General features: G+C 44.1%; 1 protein-coding gene across 1 annotated transcript; it reads right to left on the bottom strand.

Moving 5' to 3' along the window:
* Window positions 1-4159: 4159 nt before the first annotated feature.
* On the bottom strand, window positions 4160-6775 carry LOC136464434 (small ribosomal subunit protein eS8). The gene is made up of 5 exons (XM_066463385.1): window positions 6662-6775; window positions 6447-6519; window positions 5345-5678; window positions 4751-4926; window positions 4160-4477 (listed from the first exon to the last, which is right to left on the bottom strand). Exons 1-5 carry the CDS (start codon window positions 6663-6665, stop codon window positions 4399-4401), a joined length of 666 nt encoding a protein of 221 aa, XP_066319482.1. The 5' UTR covers window positions 6666-6775; the 3' UTR covers window positions 4160-4398.
* Window positions 6776-8685: the final 1910 nt, after the last annotated feature.

Below are 8685 nucleotides of genomic sequence, written 5' to 3'. Positions count from 1 at the left end.
CTCGTCTGTCGCCTCGTCAGATCCTACGACAGACTTACTTGCAGCGTCACAGGCAGCACCAGCCCCAGCTCAGACCCAGACCGCTTCAGCGACACTTCCTGCTTCAGAGGGTCAGTCAGTTCAGAGCTCAGGATCTGATGATGATGGCGCCCAGTTCCATCTTGCTCCACGTACTTCAGCGCCCGACTCGTCCGCTGCAGCCCCGCCGTCCGACCCTTAGGTTTTGGTGTTTGACGCCAAAGGGGGAGAGGGTTTGAGTATGTGGACTTAGGGGGAGCGAGTTTTTGGGGGAGCTAGTTATCTCGTATTAGCTTATTATATACATTTGGAGTTTTATTTGTGTGATACACTATTACCTATGCATTCGTGTGTTTACTTTCATGCATACTATTATATATATGTGATAGTGCTATCTACGTGGTTGTGATGTTTGACATGTGTGATTTCTACTTCGCTTTTCTATATGTCATATCACTCGTGATTATGCTCATTTGCGTTTGCTTCCGCGTTTTATACTTTGAAGCAAATGAGCTTTGTTATTTGTACTCATTCTTAATTCATATCCTTTGAGTACATTGTGTTGGCTTGGGTCATATAAGCTTGACTAACTCTTTTGTTCTTATTGACAAAAGCTTATATGAACCAAGCCCGTCAAAAACCTCACTCCATAACATACTCGAGGTAGTATTGTCATCAATCACCAAAAAGGGGGAGATTGAAAGCATCTAGGCCCCTAGTTGGATTTCGGTGATTAATGTCAATACAAGATTACTATGACTAACGTATGTTTTGCAGAGGCAATTAAGTTAGGTCATGGTAATGGAGATCGATTGGGCAATCGAGGTTGTCATGCCCCTACGATGGAAATCGTTTCGGTTTTCAAAGGATGGACGACAAGGTTAAGGATAACTAGTTCTAAGTGTCGATTGGAGTTGGAGAGACACTTAGAGTAGTTTAGGACTTTGTTTTTCCTTTGGCCGTACTATGAAGGGGGGTATGAACGAGTAGCTTGACCTAGTTGAGTCTAGTGAATTAGGTGTGGTGCACACTTGTTAAAACTAGCTCTAGGTAGCTCCTATGAATGCCTAAGATCCTTTGGAGCAAACTTCATTCACATATGTTCGAAAGATGAAAGTGAATGGAGGGTCAAACACTGACCGGACGCTGGCTCCGGTGCGACCGGACGCTGGCCGCAGGGTCCGGTCAGTTCGTTTGACTGAGGTGGTTAAGTCTGTTGTGACCGGACGCTGGAGAGTCGTGTGACCGGACGCTGAGAGCTAGCGTCCGGTCGACTCCAGTAAGGGTCCAGACTTGGAAAAGTGTGACCGGACGCGTCCGGTCAGTGAGACCGGACCCTGAGGGTTTCAGCGTCCGGTCGAGTCAGTAAGGTTCCAGTAAGGGTTTTATGCGACCGACGCGTCCGGTCAGTGCTGACCGGACCCTGCCAGCGTCCGGTCGACTCTTTAAATACTGGTTCGCGGGTAGAACTGACCGGAGCGTCCGGTCATCACGACCGGAGCGTCCGGTCACCCCGCAGAAGCTCATAACGGATAGTTTTTCAGGCTGCCTTATAAATAGAAGCTCCACTCGTGAGTGGAGTAACTTTTGCTCATTCCAACAGCTGAGAAACACGTTTGTGAGTGCCAAGAAGAGCAAGTTCCTAGTGAAGTGTTTGTGATTTGAGAATCCAAGAGAGTAGCCTCACTAGTAAATCAAGAGTAGCCAAGTGTGCATCCATCGTCTCATTAGTCTTCGCGTGGTCAAGTGAGAGTTCGTGCTTGTTACTCTTGGTGATCGCCATCACCTAGACGGCTTGGTGGTGATTGGGAGTTTGGTGTTCACCCGGCGGAGCTTGTGGGTGACCCAACTCAAAGTTGTGAGCGGCTTTGGGTGATTCGCCGCGACGGAGTGTCGAAGAATCAACCCGTAAAGAGCACTTGATCCTTGCGCGGATCAAGGGGGAGCTACACCCTTGCGCGGGTGCTCCAACGAGGACTAGTGGAGAGTGGCGACTCTTCGATACCTCGGCAAAACATCGCCGCGTTCCTTTCTCTCCCTATTTACTTTGAGCACTTACTTTGAGTATTTACTTTAAGCAATTCAATACTTGTTTTACATCCATAGAATTGCTTGCTTGAGTAAGGTTGGAACATAGGTGGTGAGTTCGTTGTGCATTAGTTTGATAGAAATACTTTTCTAGGCACAAGGGGTTAATTGGGCTATCCGTAGGATTTGTTTATTGCAAGAGAATTTCGAATTAGCCCAATTCACCCCCCCTCTTGGGCATCTTGATCCTTTCAGATACATGCATAGAGCATTAAATGTAGACGAAAAAAAACTAACACAGTTTGGTTGAAAATCGTGAAATGAACGTTTTAAGCCTAATTAATCTATAATTAAACACTAATTACCAAATAAAAACGAAAGTATTACAATAGTCAAATTCCTAAATTTCACGAACTAAACACGGCGTGAGAGCGAATCTATAGCTTCTGGCAGGCCCTGCGCACCTGCGACTGTCGTGCCGGCAAGCGAGCCAGCCTGCATGATTTGTCACCCTGCCAGGTCAGGGCCATCTCGAGCAGCACATCGCACATGGAAGTGCTACGTTGCGTCAGGCGTCAGCCGCCGTTCAGCCTCAGCGGCGGTGGACTGGACTGGACGGGGTCACGGGGAACATCTTGGAGTCGGGCGTCGATCAATCTCCCAAACAGGCCGCACATAGGCCCGATCCCATGACAAGCGACGCTTGGCCCAAAAGGTCCGCAAGTCTGTTGCCACTGCCATGTCCACCAAGAACCAGCCTGGTGCTGCGTGCGTCCCGGCACTCGGCATCGGCAGTGAGGATCCAAGTTATCTAATGGTGTTTTTAATCAGTTACGGAGTAACTAACTACGGTTCAATGTAATTCAGTATATTTCTTAAGTTGCTGGCCAAGCCGACGCATGGTGGTCCAGTGGCAGGGCAGTCCCGCGGGACAATACCCGCCAGGGTTCAATCCAAAAAAAACAGGGTGCAAACATGTGTGTTCGGTGATACTACGCGTTTTCTTTGCATGTATGCGTGTGGTGTGAGTGTGGAGGGTGTGGGAAAGCTCCATATCTATCACTCAGCTCAAGAAACGGAGGATGGTGATGGTAAAGATCGTGACCACGCCAAGTGAAGATTGTCTGCTGGGCGGCTCCTTTTTGTCACTATCGTGTTGGGTTCTTTCTGCTCCGCGTTGGTTGTGTCTTTACGCCTGGTACTGTGTTTTCTGTTGGCCATCTGTTTTGGCCCTGTGTTTCCTTCTGCTAGTCTGGCCTGTGGTCCAGCTAGTTTCCTCTGTTTGTGTTTCTGTTTCTGTTTCTGAAATGAAAATGGATGGGGAAAAACATTTCTTCTTTCACGAGATCCATAGAGGCAGATGTATAAGAGGAAAGATGGACATGCAACCGAAAGAGTAGGATGGGCTATTGAGCTGTGCGATGAGGATTTGGTAGAAAGGACGGAGGGTTAGTTGCTATTGTGAATCGCGATGATCTAACGGCGACACAATAATGCGCAAAGTTTGGGTCTCTCCTTTGTCCATACAGAAACCTCAACAGGATAGAAAAAACTGCCCACGAACGAACGTGCAGGGTCAGGGGAGGAGTCGAAGAGAACAGTTTGATTTACGAAGAAACCATAACCGTATTGAAAAGGAACGCGGGTTATTGCTGCAGAAGTACGTCTCATTAGGTCAGATCTGAGTCTATCGCAGAGAGGACGGAATAATGAGGAGGCAAATATACTTTACTATTTAGCTTTCTTCAAAATTCACATAAATCCTATTTATTATGGTCTCCTCAGTTGTCTGAGAATTGAGACCAACTTCATACCAAGTTTCAAACGAGCCAAAGTCACTTCAAATCTTTTTTTTTTTTGTTTTAAAAGAATAAAAACAAGTTCAATCAAAGCCGCCGCAGATCGTATTGACCCTGCCAGCTCCAAAGCTCTGGCAGAGAGCTCTAGCTCTGTGCGGGGTGAAAGAGTGTTAGTGGAAGCCCTCGCCTGTGCAATGCGAGGAACCCAGGACCTTCCCTCTACTGCATGCATGGCCCACCCTTCGATCCATGAACACAATACATGATATCAAAACTTAAAACAGAAAATCAAACATATCGGCAGAACAATCTCATCGAGAAACCAAACCTGCTCATTGCAGCTAGCAAACAGGCAAAATAAATCACAACAATACATCCGGAAAATCTCAATTCTTAAGAGCTAGATAGAGTTGATTCATTTTTGGAAAATAGTGTTCTCATCAGGTCTGCAAAACATGACATAGACGCTCTGAACTTGAGACGACTAACAAAAAAAAGGAAGACTAATATTTAATAGGCCACATTTCAGCGGAGGACCATCCATGAGAATGCTCTAAGCTGCAGCGCCCTTGCCCTTCTTGCGCTGAAGCTTCTTCATGTAGAACTCAAGCTCTTTACCCTCAAGGATGTACCTGTTATACAAAAAAGAAGTGTATTGTAAGGAGCTGCCTGCAATATAAGATATAAGTGAAAATAAGGGGACAACTTCCATTCTACTTGAAGCCTAGAAGGATAAATTTGTGACAGCAGCCAACATACCTAAAATGTCTAGACTCACAGTGATTGTAACATAAAGAGTATAAACAAACATTAAGCTTTAAGCTACAAAAGTTAAATGGTACACAAACAGATAAGCTGCTCCAACAAAAACAAAGAAAGTCTGGTGGAAGTCCATTATTTCTTACCCATCAGCTCGGCCACACTGTCCAGGGCGGGAAGAAATGCACGCCAGCAACCTTCCACTGCTAAATTGCTCTTCAATGTGAGCGTCAAGCTCACGTCCCTTCTGACGCTCCTCAAGCTTCCTGTTGACATGGTTGCTCTTCTTTGTTTCCTCAGCTGCTGCCTCACCCTCTTGTCCCTGGATGAATGAATCTCAAACAATAAGTGATCCACCAGAGGAAACATAACAGACACTAAAGATAGAAAACCAATTAACTATAGATCTCTGCTTTATGGAAATACTTCAAGCAAAATATATTAATAAAAACAATCAAATTTAACATTTTCCATACAGAAATCTAAAACTCAATAGTGCAAAAACATGCAATTCAAATGTGAAACGTGGATAAGAAAAGAAAAGTTCTAAGAATCTGCAAGGCACAGGAGTAGACAATATAAACATACAAGAATGAGGTGAGTCAGTTGTCTTTAAAAGAGAGAACAGAAAGAGCTGATATTTGCTAGCTACAAAACATGATGTATGAACTATGAAGCCAATCCCTTATTAAAAACATTTAATAGTAAATAGTGAGACGCTGTGTTGCAAGAAATAATACCTCAGCAGATTCCTTCTTTGCAGCAGGAGCCTTTTTCTTCCTACCGATGTCAACTCCATAGTGAGTGAGGTACCACTGCTTGAATGGGGCAGCATCAACTTGCACAATGGCACTCTTCACAAGGGTTTGAGTCCTCACAAGCTCATTGTTTGATGCATTGTAGACCACGTCGAGGATACGGGTCTTGCGGGTAACAGCTTCACTTCCCCATGAGTAGTTACCAGTATCCAGGCGAAGAGCCCTCCACTTCACATTACCTCCACGAACACGAACCCTCCTCACTGTCTTGTTGCTTGACAACTTGGTGTTGGCCGGCTGGCGCCCAAGCTCATACCTTCAAGAGAATCGACAAACATAATAAATCTCTGAACAAAGTCCTCACATATACCTTCTAGAGGAATTGACAGACATAATAAATCTCTGAACAAAGTCCTCACATAGTATTGCAGGACACGATGAAGCCACATCAATAAACAACAATTTTAAGCTAATACTTCAAAAGAAGCTGATGACACCAATTCAATTTACCAAAATTTGCACATCTGATCTAGAATTCTGGTGTTGCCTCAAACACAGTACAAACGTGTTGCAATACAAATACATATCTATGATTATATACGTAATTAAGATGAAAATGCCTATTCTGAAACATGGTTACAAATATGATAATTCTCACCACATATCCCCTTAACAATTCCGAGAAGCTCAGTTGGTCACCTTCGAGAAAATTGAAAAATAGACACTGAATCAACAAATAAAATTACTTATACACCGTCAAGGCTGACATTCATTGTAATCATCATGGTAAACGATTTAACAGACACAAATAATTTTTATACAATAATCTAACCAAGTAACCACATAGTTGAGGGGTGTCATCTAAAAGCGCAAAGATCGCTGGAGGTCACCTAATGACATCGAGAGAAAAAAAAAACATTCCTCGATAAAACTCAGATCAATTAATACCGCCGTAACCACTTCAAGATCAAAGTTAACTACGCTAGGACCGCTGATCTAATCAAGCAGCAGTCTAAACTACAAACCGAAAGCACACATACATGAATCAAAACGAGAGAACAAAGGGAAGAGAAACAGTCATTACTTTCGCTTCTTCCTCCAGGCCTTTTGCTTTCCACCGGTGGCCCGGCGCTTGTGCATCGAGTCACGCGAGATACCTGCACGGACACATCCACATCAACCGCCGAGACGCCCATTAGCATCGCTCAAAACGGGGAACCACCGCGGCAGAATCGCTCAAACCGGAGAACCGGCGCCACAGAACAAGCAGAGCGAGAAGCGAGGAAAGTGGGATCGCACCCATGGTGGCGGCGGTGGCTTGGCTCCGCTGCTTCTCCTCCTCCTCCTGGTCCGCCTGCGCCGCCGCACTTCTGCTTGGGTATCACAAGGGAGAGAAGGAAACCCTAGGGTATGGGGTTTATATAAGGGGGGCGCCTCGGCTGAGGGTTAGGGCTTATTCACAGGCACCGGTGGGCTGATCCGACGGTCGTGATAGAGTGAGGCTGGCAGCGGCCATTTCTCAGGACGAATCAGCCCAGTTGGGCCCATCTGTCTCGCTAGGACAGGCCCGAATGAGAAGCGGCCTCGTTTGTATTGTATTGTATTCCTTTTTTTCGAGCATCATCCTATTTTTTCCTTATTTATGTATGGGGAGAAAAAAGAAGGCCATCTCCGAGAGTTTTTAATAATCCACTCCTAAAATATAGAAGATAGTTTTACATCAAGAATCGTATACTATTTCTAAAATAGCATAACCCCTTTTATATATTTTCTCTCTCTTACATTTGCATCAGGAACCCTTTGCTACTCCTTATTCTTTTCCACACCCTTCCACCTTTAGATTGACCGTCCGATACGCATGGGAAAGCACTATTCACATGACCGCTACTACACGCAAAGTTACACGCGACGGGGGAGGATTTTCCAAGTGCGTAAATTTTAGGAGCATGAATTAGAAGTTGTTGGAGGGTTTTTGTTTTTATCTTGCTAAAAATCAAGGATTATGAATGAAAATAAGATACTCTTGGAGATGCTCTTATTATCTTCGTTTGTATTCTTTTTTATCTCCGTTTGAATTCCTTTCGATCCTCTATTTAAATTTAAAATTATAAATTAGTGGTTATTTTTTACTGGTTCTATGAGAAATACGGTTTATTTATATAAAACAGACAGGATTGTGATGTAATGGAGGTGAGAAAACGGTTACGCACACTGCACACAACAACACTTTTCTATTGATCATGCGCGTGAGGATTTATACGGGATACATGAAGTCCCTTTGAACGTAAATCACCTAGTCAAGTTAGAGGTAATCAAGCCTAGAGAATAGCTTTACACTTACATACAACGCTAAGCTAACAGCGCCTGCAGTGCGATCGTGGTTGCTGCCTGGAGGAAGGAGCCAAGGATGGACAAACTGTCTAGAAATTGCCTAAACTGTTGAGTAGCCAAACCATTTTGTAAAAAAAAATAGTTTTTTGTACGAAAAAAATGTGTTTTGTATCATGTAAACCAAAAGCAGCAACATGTAGCGACCCCATTGGCTACTCCTTGATACCACATGATAGACGCAGTATCTAGACATTGAACGGCGAGCCAGTACTTTCCGGTAGTCGGCATCTGAATATGCAACGACTGCAGATAACCCCGGTGCCAAAATGAAGTCCAAGAGAGGTCGTTCCGTGAACATATATAAGGATCTGGTTGATCAGAGCCGAATAGAAATACAGCTGGGGCTGAAATGATCATATACGATCGTGGATTATTACTGCTGATTAGTTTGATGTGAGAGAAAAATACTGTTCTAGCTGAAAATTTACGATTGTTGACGACCAAGTGAACATGCCGATAGTGTCCTCATAAATTATAGGTGTCTCGTTATCGACATGAACGTCGTCTACCACTGAAACCACAAATAATATTAAATCCTAGAATATTCACTCCTACAAAGAGTCGAACCCAGGACATGAGGTGCTACCTATAACACTAGGCTACATGCTCTTTCACTTTTTGAGAATTTACTTTTTATTTGAGTGGAGCGTTGTCTTTATTCAATCACCAGAATAAGAATTACAAATGCCATCGGGAGGCTCCAAAAACAAACATGTTTGTCAGCATCAAAATTTGAACATCACCCTTTGAAGGTGAAATCAATCTTTGCAAAAGCTCTCATTTCTAGACTTTATTTGCTGGACGATGATGTCATACCTACTCATCCCCTCGTCCTATATGCTTCTCACCGCGTTGGCACAGAAGCCATAGCCCATTATCCTCTATACCTAAATAGGAGATCCACACCACAAAATTTTCCTAGCTTAGATCCC

This window comes from Miscanthus floridulus, chromosome 7, assembly GCF_019320115.1.
Source record: "Miscanthus floridulus cultivar M001 chromosome 7, ASM1932011v1, whole genome shotgun sequence".
Classification (NCBI taxonomy): domain Eukaryota; kingdom Viridiplantae; phylum Streptophyta; class Magnoliopsida; order Poales; family Poaceae; genus Miscanthus; species Miscanthus floridulus.
The sequence above is the reverse complement of the archived record's forward strand: the minus strand, read 5'-3'. Positions and strand labels throughout refer to the sequence as shown.